This window comes from Protomyctophum bolini (assembly GCF_963924005.1).
Source record: "Protomyctophum bolini genome assembly, chromosome: 16".
Classification (NCBI taxonomy): domain Eukaryota; kingdom Metazoa; phylum Chordata; class Actinopteri; order Myctophiformes; family Myctophidae; genus Protomyctophum; species Protomyctophum bolini.
The window spans coordinates 36,592,769-36,605,772 of record NC_137877.1 but is presented as its reverse complement, the minus strand read 5'-3'; the positions used below and the strand labels follow the sequence as shown (position 1 = coordinate 36,605,772).

General features: G+C 41.2%; 1 protein-coding gene across 1 annotated transcript in view; it reads left to right on the top strand.

Moving 5' to 3' along the window:
- The window catches only part of kalrna (kalirin RhoGEF kinase a), a 76,747-nt gene that overhangs the window by 42,924 nt on the left and 20,819 nt on the right, over positions 1 to 13,004 (top strand). Inside the window, exons 31-42 of the mRNA XM_080785079.1 lie at positions 848 to 1,063; positions 1,251 to 1,354; positions 1,631 to 1,780; positions 2,427 to 2,525; positions 3,229 to 3,350; positions 3,970 to 4,036; positions 5,597 to 5,700; positions 5,827 to 5,896; positions 6,537 to 6,623; positions 7,288 to 7,380; positions 12,219 to 12,269; positions 12,410 to 12,487. Of these exons, the coding sequence (XP_080641205.1) occupies positions 848 to 1,063; positions 1,251 to 1,354; positions 1,631 to 1,780; positions 2,427 to 2,525; positions 3,229 to 3,350; positions 3,970 to 4,036; positions 5,597 to 5,700; positions 5,827 to 5,896; positions 6,537 to 6,623; positions 7,288 to 7,380; positions 12,219 to 12,269; positions 12,410 to 12,487 (1,241 nt within the window). The remainder of the gene's footprint in view (positions 1 to 847; positions 1,064 to 1,250; positions 1,355 to 1,630; positions 1,781 to 2,426; positions 2,526 to 3,228; positions 3,351 to 3,969; positions 4,037 to 5,596; positions 5,701 to 5,826; positions 5,897 to 6,536; positions 6,624 to 7,287; positions 7,381 to 12,218; positions 12,270 to 12,409; positions 12,488 to 13,004) is intronic.

Genomic DNA, 13,004 nt, shown 5'->3' with positions numbered 1-13,004 from the left:
GGGTCACATGCGGCCCTCACCTTCACTTAATGTGGCCCTCAGGTTAATATTGGCGGCCCGGGGGTCACATGCGGCCCCCACCTTCACTTAATGTGGCCCTCAGGTTAATACTGGCGGCCCGGGGGTCACATGCGGCCCCCACCTTCACTTAATGTGGCCCTCAGGTTAATATTGGCGGCCCGGGGGTCACATGCGGCCCCCACCTTCACTTAATATCAGAATACTGGTTGATGTCAGCTTATACAATTCCAAACATGCAAACATGACCCGCTTTGATTACTTAAAATGACTAATACAAACGGAAAACCTGGGGTGACAGGGCCTTCTCCGTGGCCGCCCCTACCCTCTGGAACGCTCTCCCCAAACACATACGAGATGCCCCATCACTTCCTATACCTTCAAATCTTCACTGAAAACCCACCTGTTCACAACCGCATTCCCAAGCTGATGTGTTTTAAAACTTGTCATATGCACTGTTTTAATTGGTTTTATTATTTTAATTGTTATCTTTCTAATAACGTTGTCCTTTTTCTTGTCCCCCCCCCCCCCCCCCTGGCCCTACACATGTACAGTAAAGCGTTTTTGAGTGTTAAGACAGTCAAACGGGCCAATGAAAAAAACAGTAATATAGTGACATCACACTATCAGCCCAGGATTTAGAAGACATTTTTTTAATCTGATCTCAGGTCAAAATGGGTTAATGAACTGGTGGGCGTGTCCACGTGAAAACAACATTTTAACAAACGCTGTACACTTTAAAAAAGTAAAAAAGAGATACCTCCTTATATAACAATAAGAATAATCACGGCACTCCATCTTTAAATAAACGCTGTCTTTGTGTTTGCAGATAACTACTCGGTGAGCGGTCCGGACGGGAAATCGGAGTCGGTGTCCAACCTGCAACCTCAGGCGTCGCTCAACTCGCTGCAGCCCGGCTCCCCGGGGGGGCCCGGCGGTCCCAAGCGCTCCGGCAACACCCTCAGGAAGTGGCTGACCAGCCCCGTGCGACGGCTCAGCCACGGCAGCTCGGTCAAGAAACTACCCAACAAACACAAGAAGACAGGTAGACAGACAGACTGGTAGACAGACAGACAGACAGACAGACAGACAGACAGGTAGACAGACAGACTGGTAGACAGACAGACAGACAGACAGACAGACAGACAGACAGACAGACCACTATTATCCAGATTTCACCTGGGATTCAATGATTAATGTAATGCTTGATTGATTGATTGTTTGATTGACAGGTCCGGGAACAGGAAGAGAGGAGAGCAGGAAAAGTATCGACCTGGGGCCGCCTGACCACACCCTGCACGATGACATCACTGGCGAGGTAACCGATGAGATTGAGGTGCGTGCGTGCGTGCGTGCGTGTGTGTGTGTGCGTTCTCAGACGATTTTCAATTTATTTGTGAGGCGTGCTGGGGCAGGTTAAATAATGTATTCTACTAATGATTGTTGTTACCACAAGTCCTGGGAGGACATGAGTGCAGCCCTACCAGAGTGTTGTGTTGCTGTTCTATCTCTTCCTTTCACCTATAAATCCCCAAACAGCGTGACTGACACTTCCACGTCTCTCTCTCTCTCTCTCTCTCTCTCCCTCCCTCCCTCTATGTCTCTCTCTCAGAGGGTGCGCAGTAAGGACAGCACCCTGCTGAAGTCGTCCTCGGGCATGCAGAGTGGCGGGGAGGAGGAGCCAGATGAGGAGACGCCCACTCCCCTCCCCCCGCCCATGGAGATCATCAAAGACCCCTCCTCCTCCAGCCAGGACGACAAGGTAAGTCCCTCCTCCCCCTGGGGGGGCGGGGTCATCAAAGATCCCTCCTCCTCCTCCTCCAGAGTCCTCCTTCAGTCCAATGGCAGCTCTCCTACATAGACTTCTATTGGCGAAGAGCATTGCGAACAGTGACAAAGTCCTTGACCGGAAGTTGGCCGAATGCACTGGACTCAGGCAACAGCCCACCTTTAATGATTTTAAATCTCTTCATTTTAGATCGTTTTTTTTTAGTAATAGTAGCCTACAACATAAACGTTACAGAGACTTTAGTCGTCACTGTACAATACTTTAAAACAGTTGTCGTGTTGCACACATCATGCCTAAAATTGCTGATATTTGCGCGCCGCCCTCATTGAAAACAATGCATTTCAAGTTGTCATTGAGCAGAATGTCTCATTTAAAGTTTTCAAATGTATAAAAATCTTTTGGAAATAGCCAATGTTGTAAATCCACGGTTATACTTTTCTTTGTTCATCCCACTTTGCTCTGGCGCCAATATTAACCATCTCTCTCTCTCTTTCTCTCTCTCTTTCTCTTTCTCTCTCTCTCTCTCTCTCTCTCTCTCTCTGTCTCTGTCTCTGTCTCTGTCTCTGTCTCTGTCTGTCTCTCTCTCTCTCTCTCTGTCTCTCTCTCTCTCCCTCCCCAGTCCTCATCTCTGCTGGCCTCTCGCCAGTGTTCTAACGAGGCCCCGCCCAGTGCAGCTGAGCTGGTCAGTGCCATCGAGAAGCTGGTCAAAACCAAGATGGTGAGTGTTGGTCCAGGCTGGGGCGATATGGGTGCCTCACCGTATCGCCCCTCTAGGGCTGGGACGATATGTGTACCTCGCCATACGATGTCTTTGGCCATATTAGGCCAAGCATTATGTTATGCTTTAGCTATTGAAAATAGCAGATCTCCAAGCTTGGAGAGCTTGTAGCTTGTAGGTCTGCTATTGTATGTCTGCTATTTTTTTTTTTGTGAAAATGTGGCACAAAACTTTGAATATATTCTTTCAGAATGAACATTTGTAACTCAAATCTTTGCTTCTGGAAGGTTCCTGGAAAAACATGTTTTCAGATGGGGGGTCGGCGGCATATTACATATATATTTGGGGGTCCTTGACATGAAAATGTTTGAGTACCACTGACATAGAAATATAGGTTTTTCAGAAAACTTTTTTAGGATTTAGATTTTTTAAGAATCATCCTCAGGTCTAAATGGGTTAATGCATTACATGTGCGGACAAATGCACACCAAATTAAAAATAAAATGACCTCTGCGGTCAAGGTTGGGGTCGTGAGTCAATGGCAGCATTATTTTGGGGTCGGGGGGCCAAAAGGTTTGGGAACCAATGATTTAGACCTATAAAACGCCTTCTAAATCCTGACCTAATTTGGTTCCATTTGTACACTCAGAGTTACAGACCCCTCTCTCTCTCTCTCTCTCTCTATGTCTCTCGTCCCGTGTAGACCCTGGAGCCGGGGGCATACCCAGGGTTCACAGCTCTGACCACGCCCCCAGAGCAGACCACGCCCCTCCAGCCACGGAACCCCGAACTGGAGCAGAGGGCCAAGGCCATGCGGGGACGCATGTAAGTACACCGCTGCCCCCTAGTGGAGCGGCAGCGCCACATGTAAGCAGTGTTGATTCTGACAGTCGAAGCCTTTTGAAGACTATAGACTAGAGAGTGTCACAGCCCCGCCCCCTTTCAGCGCCGGAAGAGAATTTCCCATTCATCTTTCCCATAGACGTTTCTATAGAAAGTATTTATTTAACCAGCGGTGGGAAAAGTACTCAATTGTTTTACTTAAGTAAAAGTCCCAATACTGCAATTTCGAACTATACTTCGTTACAAGTAAAAGTATGGAATTGAAAATGTACTTGAGTAAAAGTACAAAAGTGTCGGCATCAAAATGTACTTAATGTACTAAAAGTAAAAGTATAGGCCTACTCATTGTGCAGAATGTGCCATTTCACAAGTTAAAATGTGAAATGTATCTGTTGTCTAGTGTCCACTATAGTCCCTTCCTAATGTTTTAGTCTAGTTTTTAGTTTTTAGAAATCGTCAACATATTTTAGTCTTCGTTTTTAGTCATCATAGTTTTAGTTTTCATCTAGTTTTATTCGGTTTTCCTCGTTGGAAAACGGTAGTCGACGAGCATTTTCTCGTCATAGTTTTAGTCGGCGAAATCAACACTGATTGTCCACAGGTTTGTCCTCAACGAGCTGATTCAGACGGAGAAGGACTACGTCAAAGACCTGGGAACGGTGGTGGAGGTGAGAGGTTTTAACCCATTCTGACCTGAGATCAGATTCATAACGAGGTTTCCACTGGACACACACTGGTCTGATTAACCCATTCTGACCTGAGATCAGATTCTAAAAATGTCAGTCGTTCTTCGATTTTTCAAAAATAGCAGACCTACAAGCTCATATCGCGCCACTCGGTGGCGCGCTATGAGCTTGTAGATCTGCTATTTTTCAATAGCTAAAGCATAACATGATGCTAACACCAAAACGGGTTCCCGTTCAGAATGGGTTAAGCATTATGTTAATACTTTAGCTATTGAAAAACAGCAGATCTGCTATTTCTGAAAAATCGTGAAAAATGTGGTGCAGATCTTTGAATGTATTTTATAACGTTATAAAATATAACGTTTAGTGCTGTCAGAGCTGAAATCGACATGTAAATATGAAATAAATGCCTAAACATGTAGCTACTAGGTGTAATGTCAGTGTCAGAGCTGAAATCGACATGTAAATATGAAATAAATGCTTTAACATGTAGCTACTAGGTGTAATGTTAGTGTCAGAGCTGAAATCGACATGTAAATATGAAATAAATGCCTAAACATTTAGCTACTAGGTGTAATGTTAGTGTCAGAGCTGAAATCGACATGTAAATATGAAATAAATGCCTAACATGTAGCTACTAGGTGTAATGTTAGTGTCAGAGCTGAAATCGACATGTAAATATGAAATAAATGCCTAACATGTAGCTACTAGGTGTAATGTTAGTGTCAGAGCTGAAATCGACATGTAAATATTAAATAAATGCTTAAACATGTAGCTACTAGGTGTAATGTTAGAGTCAGAGCTGAAATCGACATGTAAATATGAAATAAATGCTTAAACATACTAGGTGTAATGTTAGAGTCCACAGAAGTGAACCCTTCATATCTCCTAAACTGTCGGGCCAAACTGAACAACCACTATGTCAATTTGAAGCTATGCTTCCCTGCTTTCACATGACATTAACATTTTAAAAATTAAAATAATGACTTTGCCTCAGTCAGAAGCGGTCATATATATGTATATATATATATATATATATATATATAGGCCATATTCCTGTACCTACTGGCCAGTTCGTGACACAAAAACTCTTGTAAGATGAATTCCCGATTTTTGCCTTTTATGGTTATTTATTTTTTCATTTTCCGTTACAGATATCGTGATATGATCCATCACGATCATTATCGTTGATGAAATCTCTTGCAATAATATTGAACATCGTCGCAATATATCAAACATGGTGATATTATCATTACCGATGGCCTAATATAACCACAGCTATTGTATCGTAACCACCGTTAGTGTTTAGAGTTTCAATGTACGGATATTCTACTGTCAGACTGATGATAGATTCTTGGTTTACTGATGATCCTAGATGACTATTGCTATGTATGACGTACTAGCTTACGTAAGTGTGTGTGTGTGTGTGGGTGCTCGTGTGTGTCTGTGTGTGTGTGTGTGTGTGTGTGTGTGTGTGTGTGTGTGTGTGTGTGTGTGTGTGTGTGTGTGTTTGTGTGTGCTCGTGTGTGTGTGCGTGCTCAGGGCTTCATGCAGAGGGTGGTGCTGAAAGGCGTTCCTGAAGACATGAAAGGAAAAGACAAGATCGTGTTTGGAAACATCCACCAGATCTGTGACTGGCACCGCGAGTATGACACACACGCACATACACGCACATGCACACACACACACACACACACACACACACACACACACACACACACACACACACACACAGATGTGACGGAGCTAATGGCTGTGCCCTTCTTCTGCAGTTTCTTCGTGGGAGAGCTGGAGAAATGTCTGGAGGACGACAAGCTGCTGCCTCAACTCTTCATCAAGCATGTAAGCTGTGTGTGTGTGTGTGTGTGTGTGTGTGTGTGTGTGTGTGTGTGTGTGTGTGTGTGTGTGTGTTGTGCGTGTGTACTATTCAATTAACACTCCGATTGCCCGGGGTTATTTAATCCATTAAATCATAGCGCCCAGCGATTTATAGCAGCGGAGAACATTTACCGACGGATGTTATCCCGGATGTGGCTGGAGCAGCTAAATGTAGCCAGAACATTGGGACCGCGGTGGGCCGTCTAACTCATGATCTTTTCTTAGAATTAGACGGGATGATTTAGATCAAGAGTTATTTAAGTTTTAAGATTTTTGATCTCGTCGGCTAAACAGGGGGGGGGGCATTTTTGATGACGTCCCGCTGTTACGCAACATCGAGTGTGGAGCGATGCGATCGGTTGTTATATCAATGATCTTCGTCTTTGGGATAAAACTTCGTCGGGTGTTCTAAGCAGTCCATCTGTTAATGGCCTGGGGCGCCGCTGAAAAAAGCAGTCTTTTTTTATGTCACGAGGGCAGTGTTTACTATTGGTGCATAGTGGTATGGTGGTATATTGTTTCTAACTCTGTGTGTGTGTGTGTGTGTGTGTGTGTGCGCGTGTGTGTGCGTGTGCGCGTGTGTGCGCGTGTGTGTGCGTGCTAGGAGCGGAGGCTACACATGTACGTGGTGTATTGTCAGAATAAGCCCAAGTCAGAGTTCATCGTTGCAGAGTACGACAGCTACTTTGAAGTAAGTGCACGTTACACTGCTCTGCTGCTGTGTGTGTGTGCGTGTGTGCGTGTGTGTGTGTGTGTGTGTGTGTGTGCGTGTGCGTGCGGACAACCATTGTAGTCTTGCGTGGCCTCTCTCAATCTTCACTACAGTCTGGAGCAACAGAAGCTCTGATCATGAGTAAAATATAAAGCCGAAGTGGAGCCTCCTCCCCACTTCCGTTTCGTCTTTACAGTCCCGCAAATTCATCCTTTTATAAATCGAAATCATCTATAAGCATATCTAGCTTGACGCTTAGCAGAAATGGAAATACAAAAATATTTCATATATTTTAAATACATTTTCATGAACGGAAATGGCAGCTTCCTTACTCTGATTTCAGGAGGTGTAGTTCCAGACTATATAGCATTTGAAGATTGTGGAATAGTTGTCTGGTTACGAGAGACTATGCAGTGGGTGCAGATTTCGTGTGAACATAAATTAATTGTAAAAAATTGTGTGTGTGCGTACGTGCGTGCGTGCATGGGGGCCTGCGTGTGTGTGTGTGTGTGTGTGTGTGTGTGTGTGTGTGTGTGTGTGTGTGTGTGTGTGTGTGTGTGTGTGTGTGTGTGTGTGTGTGTGTGTGTGTGTGTGCGTGTGTGCGTGTGCGTGTGCGTGTGTGTGCGCGTGTGTGTGTGTGCAGTGTATCCAACAGGAGCTCCAGTCCAGGCTCAGTCTCAGTGATTACCTCATCAAACCAATCCAGAGAATCACCAAATACCAGCTGCTACTCAAAGTAAGACCACACCCCCTGTGAGACCACACCCCATGTTAAACTAGAACTGCACTCTGCCGAGTGCATACTTGCTTGTTGCACACTAGTAGGCCACTAGTGCGCAAGCAGAGCGCGCAAGTACTTTCGACCGCTGGAAAGTATCACATCTCAGTATCTCTGTGAAGGAACGTTTGAAATGTATAATCATTACGTGTAACTATTTGCTACCTAACTACTTTTTTACAGAAAAATGAATCATTGATATGTGATGAAAAAAAAGGTATATAAACTGAATTAAAATATATTATACAGTATAATTATTTTATTACTTATTGTAAATTGTCAATTGTTTTAAATGTATTTCATTTTGTACTATAGTGATATTAATACTAAATCATGATCAGAGTAATATGTGTCTCTAACTTCAATTTCTGTAATAATACTTTCAAATTTGTTGAAATATACATCCCAGCAGACCAGGCACAGATTTACAAATTACAAATCACATTACAACTACATACAGAGTATGTAGTTGTAATTTGATTAGCAGTATACCGTGGTTACTTGGTTCCAAAAAGTGAAGCCAAGTTTTTTTCAACCGTAAGTCTGTGCCTGGTTTGCTGGGACCAGTTACAACATTACGTCATCGTTGAGAACTGGGACCAGATACATGGTGTGTGTATATGTATGACTAGCTCTCAGTGATGACGTAAGAGATATGGTCATCTGTGTAGTCTGTTCCCAGCAGACCAGGCACAGATTTACAAATTACAAATCACATTACAACTACATACAGAGTATGTAGTTGTAATTTGATTAGCAGTATACTGTGGTTACTTGGTTCCAAAAAGTGAAGCCAAGTTTTTTTCAACCGTAAGTCTGTGCCTGGTTTGCTGGGACCAGTTACAACATTACGTCATCCTTGAGAGAGTACATGGTGTGTATATGACGTAATGTTGTAACTTGTAACTTGTAACTTGTAACATTACGTCATATACACACCATGTACTCTCTCAAGGATGACGTAATGTTGTAACTTGTAACTGGTCCCAGCAAACCAGGCACAGACTTACGGTTGAAGAAAACTTGGCTTCACTTCGAAGAGACCAAGCGAAATGATTACTTGCGCGCTCTGCTTGCGCAAGTAACTACATACAGAGTATGTAGTTGTAATTTGATTAGCAGTATACTGTGGTTACTTGGTTCCAAAAAGTGAAGACAAGTTTTCTTCAACGGTAAATCTGTGCCTGGTTTGCTGGGACTAGTTACAACATTACGTCATCCTTGAGAGAGTACATGGTGTGTATATGACGTAATGTTGTAACTTGTAACTTGTAACTAGTCCCAGCAAACCAGGCACAGACTGTATGTAGTTGTTCTAGTTACAACTAGAACTGCACTCTGCCGAGTGCATACTTGCTTGTTGCACACTAGTAGGCCATAAATGGCCTACTAGTGCGCAAGCAGAGCGCGCAAGTACTTTCGACCGCTGGAAAGTATCACTCTCAGTATCTCTGTGAAGGAACGTTTGAAATGTATAATCATTACGTGTAACTATTTGCTACCTAACTACTTTTTTACAGAAAAATGAATCATTGATATGTGATGAAAAAAAAGGTATATAAACTGAATTAAAATATATTATACAGTATAATTATTTTATTACTTATTGTAAATTGTCAATTGTTTTAAATGTATTTCATTTTGTACTATAGTGATATTAATACTAAATCATGATCAGAGTAATATGTGTCTCTAACTTCAATTTCTGTAATAATACTTTCAAATTTGTTGAAATATACATGATCTAAAATACTTCCGAAATCTGTAGTTGGATTTGTATTTAATTGTTTAAAGCCTAATCTTGACATGAAGGTCTTTATATTTATATCTTTTTCAGTATAATGGTCTTCATTGAAATCTCCTATTATCATAATTGTGGAAGTCGGAGATGATAGATACTTTACCATTTTCTTGAGAAATGTGTTTAATTCCGTAAGGTTTGTTTTAGGTGATCTGTACATAAGAATGATATATAGATCTTTATTTTTTACATGTATACATACGTGTTCTACTTTTTCTAATATCTCGATTTCTTTTTTAATTATTTCAATGGCAATATCTTCTTTTATAGCAAACATAACTCCCCCACCTATATCATATTATCTGTCATTCCTGATTGTTTTGTAATTGGTGTTCATTGTTTTTAATTTAAAAGTAATGTTATTATTTTTCTTTAAGTGTGTTTCAGTAAAAGCTATTAGATCCAACATTTCGAGTTGGGAATCTGAGTTTATATCTTGTAAATGTGTTAGATAACCTCTGATGTTCAACAATCCAATTTTTAATGAATGTTTTAATGGTAATTGAGTTATCTTCCGTATATTTGGATTTTCTAGAGGTGATTGTCGTAATCGTATCATTTCTCTTTCTACATTCTTATCTACTTTGATCTTTTTAGGACTAAAATCAAGTATATATAGATCTCTTATCCTTTTCACTCGACTGAATGCTACATAGGCTTGTCCCGGGTTAAAACGTGAGCCCTTCATAGATACGACAATCTCTTGTATAGTTAAACCTTGAACCTTATGAATAGTTAATCCCCAAGCTAATTTCAACGGGAATTGAAACCTATTTGTTGATCCTGTTCTTCTGCCTCCATGGAAAATTATAGCTTCATGTCTGTATATTGGAACTGCTTCTGGGTAATTTTTAGATTTACTATTAGACTTCGCATTAAGACCAACATCTTTGTCTTGGAATTTAACAAGTATTACTGTAACATAGGTGTCGTTTTTCTCAAAGTCAATATACTCAACAAGTCCTCTGATACCGTTGACTAATCCATCAGATACCATTACATTAGTAGTCAACATCACTTGTGCACCAATTGCTATACTGAGTGTTGTTACAGAGTATGTAGTTGTAATTTGATTAGCAGTATACTGTGGTTACTTGGTTCCAAAAAGTTGGTTCCAAAAAGTTTTCTTCAACGGTAAATCTGTGCCTGGTTTGCTGGGACTAGTTACAACATTACGTCATCCTTGAGAGAGTACATGGTGTGTATATGACGTAATGTTGTAACTTGTAACTTGTAACTAGTCCCAGCAAACCAGGCACAGACTGTATGTAGTTGTTCTAGTTACAACTACATACAGAGTATGTAGTTGTAATTTGATTAGCAGTATACTGTGGTTACTTGGTTCCAAAAAGTGAAGACAAGTTTTCTTCAACGGTAAATCTGTGCCTGGTTTGCTGGGACTAGTTACAACATTACGTCATCCTTGAGAGAGTACATGGTGTGTATATGACGTAATGTTGTAACTTGTAACTTGTAACTAGTCCCAGCAAACCAGGCACAGACTGTATGTAGTTGTTCTAGTTACAACTACATACAGAGTATGTAGTTGTAATTTGATTAGCAGTATACTGTGGTTACTTGGTTCCAAAAAGTGAAGACAAGTTTTCTTCAACGGTAAATCTGTGCCTGGTTTGCTGGGACTAGTTACAACATTACGTCATCCTTGAGAGAGTACATGGTGTGTATATGACGTAATGTTGTAACTTGTAACTTGTAACTAGTCCCAGCAAACCAGGCACAGACTGTATGTAGTTGTTCTAGTTACAACTACATACAGAGTATGTAGTTGTAATTTGATTAGCAGTATACTGTGGTTACTTGGTTCCAAAAAGTGAAGACAAGTTTTCTTCAACGGTAAATCTGTGCCTGGTTTGCTGGGACTAGTTACAACATTACGTCATCCTTCAGAGAGTACATGGTGTGTATATGACGTAATGTTGTAACTTGTAACTTGTAACTAGTCCCAGCAAACCAGGCACAGACTGTATGTAGTTGTTCTAGTTACTACTACATACAGAGTATGTAGTTGTAATTTGATTAGCAGTATACTGTGGTTACAACATTACGTCATCCTTGAGAGAGTACATGGTGTGTATATGACGTAATGTTACAAGTTACAAGTTACAAGTTACAACATTACGTCATATACACACCATGTACTCTCTCAAGGATGACGTAATGTTGTAACTACTCCCAGCAAACCAGGCACAGATTCACCGTTGAAGAAAACTTGTCTTCACTTCGAAGAGACCAAGCGAAACGATTACTTGCGCGCTCTGCTTGCGCAAGTAACTACATACAGAGTATGTAGTTGTAATTTGATTAGCAGTATACTGTGGTTACTTGGTTCCAAAAAGTGAAGACAAGTTTTCTTCAACGGTAAATCTGTGCCTGGTTTGCTGGGACTAGTTACAACATTACGTCATCCTTGAGAGAGTACATGGTGTGTATATGACGTAATGTTGTAACTTGTAACTTGTAACTAGTCCCAGCAAACCAGGCACAGACTGTATGTAGTTGTTCTAGTTACAACTACATACAGAGTATGTAGTTGTAATTTGATTAGCAGTATACTGTCGTTACTTGGTTCCAAAAAGTTGTTACAAGTTACAAGTTACAAGTTACAACATTACGTCATATACACACCATGTACTCTCTCAAGGATGACGTAATGTTGTAACTAGTCCCAGCAAACCAGGCACAGATTTACCGTTGAAGAAAACTTGTCTTCACTTCGAAGAGACCAAGCGAAACGATTACTTGCGCGCTCTGCTTGCGCAAGTAACCACACCCCTGTTATACCACACCCCCTGTAAAAACACACCCACTCCATCTGAAAGATACTATACTATACTATACTATACTATACTATACTATACTATTATACTAAAGTCTTGTACCAAATACTTTTTTAAGTATTCCCCCCCGACATTTTGGAACTATCAGAAATGGTTTTTTTACCCGTTTACCCCTCTCTCTCTCTCTCTCTCTCTAGGATTTCTTAAAATACAGCCTTAAGGCAGGGTTGGACTGTGAACAGATGGAGGTAAAAAACATTATTATTATTATTATTATTATTATTATTATTATTATTATTATTATTATTGTTATTGTTATTGTTATTGTTATTGTTATTGTTATTATTATTATTATTATTATTAATGATAACGGTCCTCCCCCCACCAGAGGGCAGTATGTCTTATGTCTCAGGTTCCCAAGCTGTGCAACGACATGATGAATCTGGGCCGGCTGCAGGGATACGAGGTACGACTAAAGGCTTTTGATTGACAGGTCAAAGTGGGGTTTGATTGACAGGGTAAAGTGGGGTTTGATTGACAGGGTAAAGTGGGGTTTGATTGACAGGGTAAAGTTGGTCTTGATTGACAGGGTAAAGTTGGTCTTGATTGACAGGGTAAAGTGGGGTTTGATTGACAGGGTAAAGTGGGGTTTGATTGACAGGGTAAAGTGGGTCTTGATTGACAGGGTAAAGTGGGGTTTGATTGACAGGGTAAAGTGGGGTTTGATTGACAGGGTAAAGTGGGTCTTGATTGACAGGGTAAAGTGGGGTTTGATTGACAGGGTAAAGTGGGGTTTGATTGACAGGGTAAAGTGGGGTTTGATTGACAGGGTAAAGTGGGGTTTGATTGACAGGGTAAAGTGGGTCTTGATTGACAGGGTAAAGTGGGGTTTGATTGACAGGGTAAAGTGGGGTTTGATTGACAGGGTAAAGTGGGGTTTGATTGACAGGGTAAAGTGGGGTTTGATTGACAGGGTAAAGTGG